The sequence below is a fragment of the Halichoerus grypus genome, chromosome 4 (genome assembly GCF_964656455.1).
Source record: "Halichoerus grypus chromosome 4, mHalGry1.hap1.1, whole genome shotgun sequence".
Taxonomy (NCBI): Eukaryota; Metazoa; Chordata; class Mammalia; order Carnivora; family Phocidae; genus Halichoerus; species Halichoerus grypus.
This window is the reverse complement of record NC_135715.1, coordinates 164,670,262-164,685,441: the sequence shown is the minus strand read 5'-3', so window position 1 is coordinate 164,685,441 and position 15,180 is coordinate 164,670,262. Positions and strand designations below refer to the sequence as shown.

The 15,180-nt window shown below is 37.1% G+C and overlaps 1 protein-coding gene across 5 annotated transcripts in view; it reads left to right on the top strand.

The window, feature by feature from the left end:
* The window catches only part of INO80D (INO80 complex subunit D), a 65,569-nt gene that overhangs the window by 13,571 nt on the left and 36,818 nt on the right, over positions 1–15,180 (top strand). For 3 of the 5 annotated variants that reach the window (XM_036107962.2, XM_036107959.2, XM_036107958.2), the window contains exons 2-4: positions 3,415–3,507; positions 3,613–3,859; positions 8,586–9,319. In XM_036107962.2, coding sequence (XP_035963855.1) covers positions 3,642–3,859; positions 8,586–9,319 — 952 coding nt within the window. In that variant the 5' untranslated portion in view covers positions 3,415–3,507; positions 3,613–3,641. Of the gene's footprint in view, positions 1–3,414; positions 3,508–3,612; positions 3,860–4,612; positions 4,823–8,585; positions 9,320–15,180 lie in introns of those variants that run through there. The other 2 variants (XM_078071231.1, XM_036107963.2) reach the window with 2 other exon arrangements.

Genomic DNA, 15,180 nt, shown 5'->3' with positions numbered 1-15,180 from the left:
ACCTATTAGACCCCAAAGAAAATATCTGTCAAATCCAAAAAGCAGAGATATATGCAGATTATGCTCTTTTGTTTTTTTATGCTCTTTATTCTTAACTAGAACTAAAGCAAAAGAAAGGATAAAACTTTGCCATCTGAGAAAATTAAATAACCCTTGGGCCAAAGGAAAAATTGAAAACTCAAATCCAGATCAACTAGAAAGTACTGATAATCAAAATTCTGTGTTAGTACCTCTGGGATATGACTAAAGCAGTACTCTGTGGAAAAGTCATAAATAAAAATAAAGTACTAAGCAAGAAAAGAATGAGATAGTAAGATAGTTCAGCCCAAGAAGTTACCAAAAAAAACCCCCACAAAAAACAAAGAAATTAGAAAGAAGATATTAGCAAATATAAAAGCAGAAATTGATGAATTTAGAAAACATACATGGAGGTACTAACAAATCCAAGAGATCTGGCTTTTTTATTTATTTGTATTTTTGAAGATGTTGGTAACAATATTAAGCAGATAAACTGTTGAGCCTAATCATGAACAAAGGGAGAACTTACAAATGTCACCTGTGTATGAATGCACACAGAATATGAGATTGAATCACAGGTATTTAGGAAATTAAATGTAAGTGGACATATTGCTAAATTGTGTGCAGGTAAATTTCAAAACCTGATGTGCACAAAAAAGCACTGTGAGGCCCAGGCAACCTTCTAAGGAACATTATAACTGCAGTGCTTTTTAACTTGTTCCAGAATATAGAAAAAGGGAAAGGTTTTCTAAGTTATTTTTTGAAATATTATTTTGATACTAAATTCTGAAAAAATATTTTAAAAAACCCCTAAGCTCTAGACCATTTTCAAATTACAAAAATCCTAAAAATTAGCAAATGTAATTTAGCAAAGAGAATAATACACGATGACCAAGTTCTCAGTATGAAGTATCAGGAAATACTAAATACATCAGTATTGTGAAATACTAAATGCCATGTTTTTAACAGTACAAAAGAGAAACATGATTTTCTCTCAAGCTGAAAAAGAATTTGGTAAAATTAACCATCAATTCTGAGTTTTTTTTTTTTTTTAAGAAACAGCTCTTAATAAAACAGGAATTACTTGATACTTCCTTAACATAACAGGAAATAAATTTTATGGTAAAAGCTTGTGTTATTCCTACCACTGACTGTAAGCAATGGTAGGAATAACAGGAATAACAGTGGTCCCCATTATTATTAACATTATTCCAGCAGTTCTGGCCAATTCAAATGGGGGGAAAAAAAAGATGTATAAAAATTGGAAAGAAAGGGTAAATCATCAGTCTAGATACATCACATGTGATTGTAGATCTAGAATATGTCTTAAAAGTGAAGGTTGTCCTTCATATCCCTCCCATCCCTGCCCCCAGTCTTTCTATGATTTATAAAATATTCTCATAAGATAGATATATTGGCTACTTTTTTCACTTATATCCAGTGAATTTTTTTTCCCAAAGTTCATACAGGTTTACTTGAACTAATTTATGAAATATTTAATACTGACCAGGTGGATGAGCAAGCCAAAGAGAGTATAAAAATGAAACAGCTTGGGGCATCTGGGTGGCTCAGTCGGTTAAGTGTCCGACTCTTGATTTTGGCTCAGGTCACGATCTCAGGGTTGTGAGATCCGAGTCCCACGTCAGGCTCTATGCTGGGCATGGAGCCCCCCTCCCCTTAAGATTCTCTCTCTCCCTCCCCCTCTCTCCCTCTCTATTAAAAAAAAAAAAAAAGGAAAAAAAAAAGCATGGGTTTGCTTTGAAATATTTCCTGTCCTTGAGCATCTAGACCTTTAGGGCAGTTAAATTTTTAATACAACTTTTTCTCCTTGTATCCTAATAAAGTAAAAAGGGAAAGCTCTTATTTTTTTTTTGTTTCGTTTTTTAAGATTTTATTTATTTATTTATTTGTCAGAGAGAGCACAAGCAGGGGGAGCGGCAGGCAAACGGGTAAGCAGGCTCCCTGCTTAGCAAGGAGCCTGGTGCAGCACTCGATTCCAGGACCCTAGGATCATGACCTGAGCCAAAGGCAGACGCTTAACTGACTGAACCACCCAGCTGTCCCGAAAGCTCTTATTTTTGATTTACATTGATATCTAATTAGGTTTACTCAGCAATGAATGTGATTTTTATTAACTAAGCTAATACTTCAGTTGTTTTTTCTGCCAAAGTGAAATACTCAAGGGCAATAGAAATTCTCTATCACCAACAGGTAGAATGTAAGTAATAAGAAGCATTGACATTTTTTAATAACCTCATTTGTTCAGTGCTTAACATGCACTAAGCAAGGTAGTTGGTGTGTTGCATGCTTTGTATCCTTAGAGCAACCTGATGATAACATAGCTGCTATTATTAGCCCTATTTTACAGATGATAAAACTGAGGCTGTATTATTTATTCAAGGTAACACTAAGTGGCAGATTTTGGCAAACGTGTCTTCTGACTCCTTTAAGCAGATATGTGTCTTGACATTTATGGGTATAAGGAATTTCATGCTCAGTTTTGTAAAGAAGAGCATATTCTGGAGTTTTTCTGTAGTTAGTATTCAAGCTATTCCATCAGCCCATCTGGATGACTTGTAGATTCTGGAGAAAGTAGATTAAACCACAGGGGCCCACTACAGCCTGACTTGACAAATCAGTTTTCACTGTAGACTGTCTGTGTTATAATATGGAGATGTTACTGCTGGCCATTCTGTGTGCAGAGAAGTAGTGGGTGTTACGTGGTTTCTTCCTTCCATTTGTTACTAAAACTCCAAACATTTCTTAAGTCCTGATTCTTACCCTATTTAGTGTAATTGGCTGCAGCATGTGGTATATAGCCATGCCCTGGATGGTGGAAGTGTAGTTAGGTGACTAGTCTTTGGGCTCAAGAAGTTTACATTTTGGATGGGATAAATGTGGGGAAATAATTACAGGGAGAATGACTTCTAAAACAGGAATTTGCCCCCCATTTTTATATTTCATAGAAACATTTGTTGTAAATGGCCAAATATTTTGTCAACATATCAATATGTCAAATTTCTGAGGGACGTTTTAAGTCTATAGGTTCATTCCATTGGTATTGTGAAGAGATTTGCGTTCTGAAAATAGATGCAGCATTCAACCACCAGTAATGAAATACAAAGACCTGCTGCCTTAATTTGTTTGAAAGAGCCCCGCTGGTTTGAGGTACTTGAAAGAACTTTCCCAGAGTAAAAATTACTTCGTTCAATTTGGAGGGGGGAGGTAACTTGGTATTTTATAATGTCTCTTACTATTTTAATTTCATATTGGGATGATGGATTACAAAGGAGAATCCATCCTGTTAGGAAGAGTGATATCCTAGTATTTGACTTCCCAGGTAAGCAAGCTTTTCTCGTTTCTATTTGTTAACTAGGCCTTTTGATATTTTTGTAGACAATCTGCTTCATCTTGATTCTGCAGCATTCCAAACTGTGGTATCCTTGGGGTTCTCTTAACATTGCAATGGTGCAGAAGATTTAAAATCAGGTATGGCTGTGGGGCCAGAAGTCCCTCAGTGAAATTCTCAACTTAAATCTGCCTTACACTCTCTGATTTATCATTTGGGTTTCTTTTTTTGTGGTGGTCTTTTAGCTGATGTTCACAAGGAATAGAGTCACGTGATGTATGAAGGGAAACATATACACTTCTCTGAGGTTGACAATAAGCCCTTGTGCTCATATAGCCCCAAACTGTGCAAGCAGCGGCGACTCAACGGGTACGCTTTCTGTATCAGACACGTTCTGGAGGACAAGACTGCCCCCTTCAAGCAATGTGAATATGTGGCCAAGTATAACAGCCAACGCTGCACCAACCCCATCCCCAAATCAGAGGATCGTCGGTAAGAGCTAATGATGGAAAGCCATCTTTGATTTCATTCGTAGGCCTGGAATTTTCTTTCTTTTTTTAAATGTGAATTTAAGCATTGCGTTCTGGGATAATCTAAGTAAACCTTGGAATGCTTCTAAAGACAAGAGATGGCAGTTTTTAGAAAATGGAGGAGTGGGGAATTATTTGAAAAGTATGTTTGAGTGTGTTTGGTGTTTTTTTTTAATTGGTTTAATAGACTTTAAAAGAAATTTTTCCTCAAAACTGTTGCTTGTGTTTGGTTTGCAGTCTTTTGTAAAGTAGTTCCTGGTTATGATAGAAATCTGCTTAAACAACAGAAATTATAGGAACTATTTAGGTGTTGTAATTAATGGTAATGATTTTGGAATTTTTTAATCTGTGCTGGAAAGGTAGCAAAGGGTATGTACTTATTGAAAAAGAATTATTCAAAAGAATGATTACTTGAATTATTGAGAAGATGTACTTTCAGACTTCTAAGCAGTGTTTGGCATTGTTCTGTAATCTTGCCTCTTTTGGTTAAAAGAGTTCCATATAAAGTATGTTTAACATAATTGAGAAACGGTATGTTTATAGTAAGAGTAGGCTTTATCACTAGGATTATGAATTTTTACTTGGCTGAATTAAAAAACATGGAGATGTTTTTAGAGAAAGAGTCTTAGGATAGTTATTCATCTTTCATAGTCTCAGGAAAATTCAGACTATTTCATATATAATCTCTTTTTCATTCCTTTTTCTTCGGTTCTCCAGAAACCATGTGGGCATTGTCGGATTTTACAGAGAGATGTGTAATTATTCCCCAAAAGTTTCAAATACTGTTAACTTTAGGTAGAGAATGTGAACTTTTTACTTTAATCTTTAAAATATGTATATATAGCCTTCATCCTTGTTCCTATGCATAAACGGATGTCACCTGCATAAATGGGTTGAAAAGAAGTCATGTTTTGTATATGTCATGGTGAGCAATTTTTACACTTCTATGGTGAAATAAATAATTTGTGTTGATAGAGCTCCCACCAAAATGAGTATAGCATCATGTGGTGATTTGGGAATACTCCCTGGGAATTTCTAATGCGCACTTAAAGCTTCACATTACAATACCTGAAAGTTAGAAGCAGCTGATCAGTGAGGCAAGGAATAAAATTTTAATCTCAGTTGAGAAAGGGACCACTGTACCTGGCTAAACATACCTGTCCAGCTTCTAGCAGACTTACCATGCCCGTTTCTTACCCCTGGCCTTTTTTAACTTGAAGAATTGATGAACTTGGGTTCATTTTTTACTCCAAGCTCCACTATAAACACGTCTATAATTTTGTCCTTTTTTTTTTTTTTTGAAGTTTATTTTATTTTTAAAGATTTTATTTATTCATTCGAGACACAGAGATACAGAGAGAGAGAGAGAGAGAGAGCATGCGCAGGGGGAGAGGCAGAGGAAGAGGGAGAAGCTGGCTCCCTCCTGAGCCAGGAGCCAGATGTGAGGCTCGATCTCAGGACCCTGGGATCACGACCTGAGCTGAAGGCAGACGCTTAACCATCTGAGCCACCCAGGCGCCCTAAAGTTTATTTAAGTAATCTCTACACCCAACATGGGGCTCAAATTCATGACCCTGAGATCAACAGTTGCAGGCTCCTCCATCTGAGCCAGCCAGGCACCCCTGTATTTTGTCTTAAATTCAGTTTACCACATTTGCAATTGTCCACATTGGATTTTTTTTTTTTTCCATTTCAGCAGAAGCAAGTGCTATCTTAATAGCTAGCAGCAAGAAGTAAAACAAGAGTTGCTCTGAATTTCTCCAAATATTAATTCTCTGAATCATAGGTCTTCACCTTGATATTCAAAGTAGTTTCCTCTTTTTAGAACAAGAAAAGAAGGGGAAGGACTTGTGTGGCTGTATCAAAAGAAACTAAGCTTAAGTACTAAGTTGCATAAATCTTTTCAAATTGGTTCAAACCAATGCAAATGGTAGTAATATTTTTATTATTTGCAGGGTTGCTTGGAGATAAAGTAGACATCAGTAGGAGGTAATATTCTTATGTTGCCTCAAGAAATCCAGGTTGAATTGATATAAGGTCTAACGTGTATATAAATATTGATAGTTAATAACTACACTATATGACATAATGTAGAAAAGATTGATATTCTTTTGAAAATAAGCTTTCATTATTGTTAATGCAGTTATTCTTTGGACACTTAGGAATTTGAGATGGTTTTATGTATTATTATAGAAAACAAACTCCCAATGACTTTTAATTGATAAAATTATCTGATTGGTGGTCAGCTAAAGGAAGCTTCTTAGTTTCTGGTGTCTAACTTCTGGTATGTATTAAAAATGCTAACTTAAGGGATTCTACCTCTTTGAAATAGAGTAGTGTTATGTTCAGTAGGAGTACTGGTATAATTAAAAAGTAAAGTTCATTTTCTAATGTACTTGTGCAGTGGGAGGCTAAGGCTTATTACTGTAGCCTTGGTTTCTCAGAGGTAAGTGGTTTTATTAAATTGGTTATTTTATATGATTTAAATTTGTTTACTCTAATTTTATATATTTTTTAGTAGTGATTTGTCAAGTTTTTTGTTTCCTATATGTTTACCATTTTCCTAGACAGCTTAATTAAGACATAATTCACATCTGATACAATTCACTCATTTGAAGTGTACAATTCTGTAGTTTTTAGTATATTCACAGGGTTGTACAACTTTCATCACAGTTTAATTTACAACATTTTCATCCCTTCAAAAGAACCCATTAGCAGTCACTCCCCTGTATAGTTATTCAATTCATATTTGCATACTTCTTTTAAACACTGATCATAACGAAGTAAGCTGTTGTAATTCTAGCTATGAAAATTCTTCCCTTCTAGAAGAGGAAGTGTTTTACAAGTTCAGACTCTGTGTGGTAGTGCTGACAGAGTAGCTGGAGCAGGAGTTGAGGGTGAGGTTGAAGGAGGGCTGGACGTGCAGATTAGCCTCTGCCCTGTTAGGTGAGGTGGCACGGGGCACGCTCAGTTACCTGGTCAGGCTGCCCATGTGTAATGAGCAGAAAAATTTCATTTCCAAATTTAAAAACTATCCCACCTCATTTCTCCCCCACTAATTCTTTTGTTAATTTAAAAATGACTTGAAAACAACAACAAAAATCATGCAGTTATCCCTGAAACTTTTTACTTTTTGGCCACAGCTTTATAAATCTATTCTGTTTAAGGTCTATGTGAGACCTAACCTAAACCTGCTAGGTGTGTATGTGCGAGTGTGCGGACACACACACACACACACACACACACACACACACACACACGGTGTAGATTCTGTTTACTGTCCGGAAAGCTTTTTCTTAATAGTCCTATTAAAATGGAGGCGTGTCTCTGAGAGATTTATTTCTAAGACAAGCCAACAAAACCATGTCTCTTGATGATTTGGTGAATCTGTATTTTTAACAGTTATTTAAAAATTTGTCTGATACGGCCCAGTGAGTTTCAAGATTGACATTAATTACTTTATTGCCATTTTTACCCAAACTGTGTTCTGTGGAGATAACACAAGTGCAGTACAATAAACATAGATGCCCTTTTCAAGTAAGTTTGGGAAACCCTGCCAGATGGGTACATTGCCACCTTGAAGCGCAATGCATGTTTTCATACAAAATGCTTTGAGAAGTTGTTCAGCAGAAACAAACAACAAAATCGTTGTCTAATTCTGTTGAAGCCAGCATTTTTCAAACTTATTTAAGCATGGAATACTCTTTTTATGGCATACTTGCTAATCTTCTGAACTGCATGAGGAATCTCAGTCTGGGAAACACTATACTACCAGTTAAAAGCCTCTAGGTTTTCCGTGTGGTTTATGGGAACAACATGCATTCTTCTTTCTTACTGAGTAGAAGGATTCTGTCCTTTTTAGTATTTTTAAAATACCATTTACATTACAAAAGCAACCTCATTGCTGAAGACTATGGAGAGTCTCCTGAGCTTAGATTCTTCGTTTGAGTCTCAGCTCTCAGTTTCCAGAGCGGGGGGGGGGGGGGGGGGGCAAGTTATTTAATTTTTATCAACTTTAGCTTCCTCATCTGTACAAAGGGCATTATTTTAGTACCTACTGCAGGTATAAACATACTTCTCTGGCTGTTGAGGGACTCATTTCATCTATAATCCCTCTAACTAGTTTTATTATTTTACTTTCTCCTTCCCTCTGTATTCTTTATTTCTCTCTCTCAATCTGTGTGTATGTGTGTGTGTAGAATACACTGTAGGCACTTGGTATTTTTAGGGATTATGTCCTAAGATCTTTGTGGATCTACAAATACTTGAATGACATTGGAATATATATAGATACATAGATATGATTTTCTTTCCTCTCCATAACAGAGTTTTTAGAGATCCTTTAGACTTGATGAGTTCTTTTTGTGCTGTGAATACAAAATAACAATGCAGAGTGAGAAGCAATAGCTGGATGGTCATCCGGGGCCACTCAGTATTGGAATGACTCGCTTCTGTCTGGCAGCCTCTGCACACACACGACTCACCTATTTGCTTTAGGAAAATTGCAGACTTTGAGGCGTGCTTGAGAGTAGTAGAAGTTGTTTATGTTAAATCCATGAATGCCAATAGTTCCTATAGTCATGCATTTTTAATATATTAGGTAGGATTCACATTTTATACTATGTAGTTTTATATTCAACTTCTCTTAGTGTATATCATAAACATTTCGCCGTGTGTGTTTTTTAAAGGTACTGCAACAGCCACTTGCAGGTACTTGGCTTTATCCCGAAAAAAGAGAGGAAGAAAAAGAATGATCCTATAGATGAGGTGAAGGTCAGGCACCAGATGGATACCATGGCCTTTAGCCTGACGGTGCCCCCGTTGGCCTTGAAGATGCCCAACGGGCTGGATGGAATGTCCCTCTCTCCACCTGGGGCTAGGGTCCCTCTCCACTATCTGGAAACCGAGTTGGAAGACCCATTCGCTTTCAACGAGGAAGATGATGACCTAAAGAAAGGGGCAACTGTGAGAAAGAAGTTGCAGAGCAAGTTGGCCCAGAATCGGCAGCGCCAGAGAGAGACGGAGATTTTAAAAGTCCGACAAGAGCACTTTAGTCCCCCTCCTGCGCCTTCACAGCAGCAGGCCCCGCCGCAGCTCTCCCACCTGTCACCTTTAGCCTCGTCCTTGAAACCTCCAGCGCCACCGCCACCGCAGGGTGTAGTCTGCAAGTCCCCTCCACCTCCGAGCACCAGCCTACCAATGCAGGGAGTGGCCCCCACCACACACACTGTAGCACAAGCGAGGCCGCTGCCCCTCCGGCCATCCAGTAGGGCTCCCGCCGCGGACCCGCCCCGGACTGACCGGGTCCTCATGAAAGCCACAGCCTTCTCTCCACACTTCTCCTGCATAAGTCGCCTGCACAGACTGGTGAAACTGTGCACCCAGAAACATCAGTTGGACACTGATCTGTTTCCCCATTTAGGTGAGTTCCTTCATTTCCCAGACTGTAACACAGAGTGCGCTTGCAGGGGAGGCTCAGTGTTCAGACCCACCGCATCTGTGATGCGGGTGGCGGGGCCCTGGGACCCGGGGAGTCCAGTGCAAGACTGTGTGTTTAGGGGGGCCGTCGTCAAGGAAATAGACTAGTGGAGGGGATGATCCTTGGTGGACAGGATATGGAAGTAGGAGTCGGCAAATTTGGAATGGCAGTCACAGTTTCTAGTTTGTGGTAGCAACAGCGGTATGGAAAGGCAGTTGTGTTGGCTTCTCTGCCCCTGTGAGCTCAGCACCTGTGTCTGATGAAGTTTTCGACATGTCTTATCGTAGGACTTTGGAATAATGATAGCATTGTTAATATCTGCTGACAGTTAAAAAACAAACAAACAAAAAACCTTGTAAAAAAAAATTCCCAAAGCGATGCCTGTTCATGATTTAAAAGTGAAAAACTACAGGTAAAACTTTAATGTAGTGAAATGTCTTTCCTTTATTGCTTCTGAATTTTCTTGCTCAAGAAAATCTCTCTGATCCCAAGTTCATACAGGTATTTTATATATTCTTATTGATAATTTGATTGTTCTGTGTTTGATTATTTAAACCTTCAATTCATTTGGAATATATTCTTAAATATGGTGTGAGCTGTGATTCTAACTTTAGGAAAAATCATTTGCATGATGTGATAGTAATAGAAAAATAGGAAAAGAGGAATAGAGGAAGAAGAAATATAAATGGTTAGTAAACCAATGAACCTCAGTCCCCATAGCAGGTGTGGAAATGCAAATTAAAATAACAATTTCTATCAGATTGGCAAAAATTATATCCAGTGTTGATGAGGCTTCTACATTGCTGGTGAATAATGTGACAGTATTTACCAATTAAGAGTGTATATATAGCCAGCAAACTCACTTTTGGGACTCTAGTCCTATGGGTGAAAAAAATATCAGAATGTTAGGATATGTGTTCAAGGATGTTTATTGCAGCGTTGCTTGCAGTATTAAAAATCCTCAAACAACTTTTATAACTAGATGTGCCTATTTTATATTAGCAAGTAGAAAAAAATCCAGGGGTATTGTATTACCCCATTTTTGTAAAAATAAAGTAAATAAACAAGGGGCATCAGTGTATCTGTTGATTAAGCATATGGACAGATAGATGTTTGCCTATTGGGGTGTAAGCATGGGTCTTTAACGTGTGAATGGTTATACACTACCAGGCTGTTAACACTGACTGTCAAGGGGAGGACAGAATTGGATAGGATGTGTTTTTACGGAGATGGGAATGGCATCTCTTCTTTATTAGAGTTTTATATTGTTTCACCTGTTACTAAGCCATGTATGACTTTTGGTAATTAAAACAACTAATAAAACTTAAAGAAAAGGTATATATAAAAAAAAAATAAATTAAAACACCCAAACCTTATTAATACCCATTTGTTAATGCCTTGGTATATTTCATATCTGTAAAATTGGGTTCCTGCTGTACATAGTTTTATAACCTGTTTTAAAATTTTTCACAGTGTACTATGAAGGTAGTAATTTTTCATATACAATGTAATTTGTCACAGCTGAATTCTTTCTCTAGGTTGTTTCCAGTTTATATTATAAAGTATAGCTATATAGCCTCATAGTAAAATAATTACTGTCACATCTCTAATTTGTCCTTCAAACAGATTCCTAGAAGCAGAATTGCTGATTCAAAGCTTTTGCATTTTTTTTAAAAGCTTTTTGATACATGTTGTCAAATTTTCCTTCAGAACTATTTTGTCACATTACCCTTCTTTCAGCAGGGTATGAGATGACAGTTTCTATCTTTACAGTACTGGATATTGGTTATTATTGTGCCTTTGCAAATTTGATAGAAAATTTGCTTTAATTTGCATAACTTAGATCAGTGTTTCTCAAATTTTAGGCCTTAGAATCCCTTTACACCTAAAAATGGTTGAGGACACTGTAGAGCCTTTATGTATGTGAGTCACATTTGTTGATATTTACTGAATTAGAAGTTAAAACTGAGAAATTTTTAAAACGTTAATGCATTTTTAAAGATAACACCACATGTTAACATATTCTTTTTATGAAATAGCTATGTTTTCCCGAAAGAAAAGAAATATAATGCGAAGAGCAGCATTATTTTACATTGTTTTGTAAATCTTAATGTGTGGTTTGCTGGAAGACAGATTCTCCTGTCTGCTGTCGTCATAGGTGGTTTTGATTAGTATGTGAAAATATGGCTTACACGTTTGGAGTTGGAAAAGGGAAGAATATTTTACTAGCTTTTTAAAAATAATTGTGGATATTCTTATTTGACCCTCTACCGAAAATTGACAAATGGTAGTTTCTTAAAGATTAGTTGCAGTGTGAAATCTGAAACCATATCAAGGAATTTTGCAAACCATTACATTAAAATCCATTGATCTGCTTTGCACTTTGTTTTTTAAGATTTTATTTATTTATTTGACAGAGAGAAAGAGACAGCGAGAGAGGGAACACAAGCAGGGGGAGTGGGAGAGGGAGAAGCAGGCTTCCTGCTGAGCAGGGAGCCTGATGCGGGGCTCGATCCCAGGACCCTGGGATCATGACCTGAGCCGAAGGCAGACACTTAACGACTGAGCCACCCAGGCGCCCTGCTTTGCACTTTGAAGGGATCTTTTTACCCATGCGTGATTTTGTAACATCATATATTGGTCATTTAGAAAATATTGGTTTACCTAGTTAAACATATATCCCAAATGTGGACATATTTCATTATACAAAATTTAAAAATCATACTCCGTGGGATGCCTGGGTGGCTCAATCAGTTAAACATCCAACTCTTGATCTCAGCTTAGGTCTTGATCCCAGGGTCGTGAGCTCAAGCCCCGCGGTGGGCTCCACACTAGGTGTGTAGCCTACTTAAAAACAAAACAAAATCACATTCTTTAATATTACCACCAATCTCGTCAGAATAGTCTGTTAGAAAGTTGTCATAGACTCAGTGATGACTTCAAGTTTTCAAAAAAAACCAAAAAAACAAAATCAAGCTTTCAAGTGAAAATCTGAATTTCATTGTTGGCAACAAGTCCTGTCCATTGTTTTCCTTGAGGTGACAGTTTCACTGTGTTCATTTTAGAAAAAATGACTGTCAGATATCCAAGTCTTAGTAACCATAGTTTGTTGGTCACTCCTTCAAATAAAAATGGTGTCGAATGGAAAAAAGCAGCTCGTTGAGGTCACAGTTACACCAGGTGCTGCAAGGGCTTTTCCTCAAGACAACCACCCTATGTTTGCGGTGTGCCGCACAGGGGCTTTCTGACTCCACATGGAGTCACAGACACCGGTGTAAAGACGCGCAGTCAAGAACTAAGATTTAATAAACAGTCTTTAATATACCTATACCGAGCTTTGTCACAGATACTCTTTTTTTTTTTTTAAGATTTTATTTATTTGTCAGAGAGAGGGAAGGAGTGTGCGCGCACAAGCAGGGGGAGCGGCAGGCAGAGGGAGAAGCAGGCTCCCCACCGAAGCGCGGGACTCGATCCCAGGACGCTGGGATCGGGACCCGAGCTGAAGGCAGACGCTTAACCGACTGAGCCACCCAGGCGCCCCAAGGATATTCTTAAAACTGTTATTTATATATTTATGTATTTATGTATTTATTTATTTTACTACACATCGTGGTGTGAAACATAGAATGACTGCTCGTGTAGTTTGGTCCCACCACCCTGATTCATGCTGAGGCGCCAGCAGATTGACCTACCGTGTTTTTTGTTTTTGTTTTTTATCATCAGTGCAAATGCCAACACGGTGAAAAAAGCAGATAATGTCTTCTTATTTTGAAGATAGTGTTGACCTAAGGAAATCCCTAAGGAGGGTTTCAGGGACCCCTGGGGAATCTATGGACCATTCTTTAAGTGAGAACTGCTGTTTTGAGATAGTAATTGTAGCTTTGAGTAGTTGTTCATATGCTTTTTGGACATTTGTATTTCTTGTTTATTTTACATTTTGAGTTTTTTCACTCATTTTTGTTGAAGGGCTGGTTTTTTTTTTTTATTGATATGATCTTTTTATACATATTTCATGTTTGTTGCAAAGCCTCTCTTCCCATTTGTTATTTGCTTTTAAATATCTATGATATAATTATTTTGGAATTTAGGAGTTAAAATTTTTGATGTGTTCTATTTTTTTAGAATTTTTTTCCTTTTGAATCAGACTCTTTGTTTTGTTTTATTTTGTTTCTTGTTTGGGCTCCAAGAGTATGTAATATATTCACCCATATTTTCTTTTGGTCCTTTTATTGTTTGATTTATTTACATTGTAGTCCTCTATTTGGAATTCATTAGGTATTAGTTTTGAGGCAAAATCTAACTTTATTTCTTCCCAAATGTTTGCCTCTTACTCCACAATGTACCTGTGTTATCTACTAAATATTTATTTATACTTCTATGTGTTTATGGATGCTGGTAATTTTTTTAGCTTTTGAAACAAACTATGTTGTGTTAGAGGCTGCTTTTTTGTCATTTTGAACAGAATGAAAATTTACAGAAAAAGTATTGTCTTTTTTTTTTTAACGATTTTTTATTTATTCATTTGAGAGAGAGGGAGAGAGTGAGTAAGAGCACAAGCAGGGCGCAAGGTTAGAGGGAGAGGGAGAAGCAGGCTCCCCGCTGAGCAGGGTGCCCCACGCAGGGCTCCATCCCAGGACCCTGGGATCATGACCGGAGTCGAAGGCAGACGCTTAACCAACTAAACGACCCATGCACCCCCCTCCCTTTTATTTTTATTTATTTTATTTTTTTATTTTTTTAAATTCAAGCATATTAGGGTCCTAGGTTTCAAAACAAAGGTTACTTTGGAGAAGCCAGAAATTGTAGTGCACTGTTGTGACCAAGTATAGTCCGCATTCACGTCAGCAAAGTATACTTTAAGAAAAATGCGCTCTTGTAATCAGCCTTTACAGTCTCGTCTGGCCTGGTTATCTCAGTTAGTTATATTAAAACTAGTGATAATGAAGCCAAGATCAAAGGTTTGCTTTGTTGGACAGTTAATTTCACAAGAGAAACACTTCCATCTTAGTTTTTTACAACTTAGATCTTAACTTTTTCAGAGAAGATACAGGTGACTTAGTAGAAATTATTATGAATTATACAAAAACAATAAAAGATAATTCATGTCCTCATTTTAAAAGATACCGTAAGTGTCACTTTGTGTTTGAAAGACCTCGCCTTTCGGTATCCTATCCTGAAGCTAATGCTATTGTGATTACTTGTTTTTCACTTTTTTTTAATCACTAATTATTTTCACTTTTTTTTTTTTAAGTAACTTACTTTTTAAGGTGACCTAACGTTTGGATAGTCATCTTGGAACTAAATTTGAGGTTTCTTTATGCCAGTGGTAATGTGTTACTTAATTTTAAGCATTTATAATTTGCATTTCGGTTAACCTTTTCTTAATTTCCCTATTTGGCACATGTAAACTTAAATTATAGAAGCAACCTGTGAGGTCCTTTCTAACGTAACTGTCTAATGAAGATGGTCTTCTGATTTTTGAGGGTCTCAGGAAGGAAGACCGAATACTAGTTATCAAGGTATCTAATTCAAGTCTCATAGCGCTATGAGTATATTTAAAGTTATGCATGTTAGACTGTGCAACATCAGTATTTATCAAGACCTTTTCAAGATGCAAAACTTCTAAAAAGGTAAAACCTTTATGTTGGAAGCTAATAATTATCCAATCATTAAAATTAGTAGCATTTAACAAAATAAGTAAGCATTGTTCATCCTGTATTTCTCTATTGTCCCCTCTAAACTTGTTTTTCAGAATGCCACAGAATGTGGCAGCTGTTGTTTAAAAGAATTAAAAGAAAGCCCAA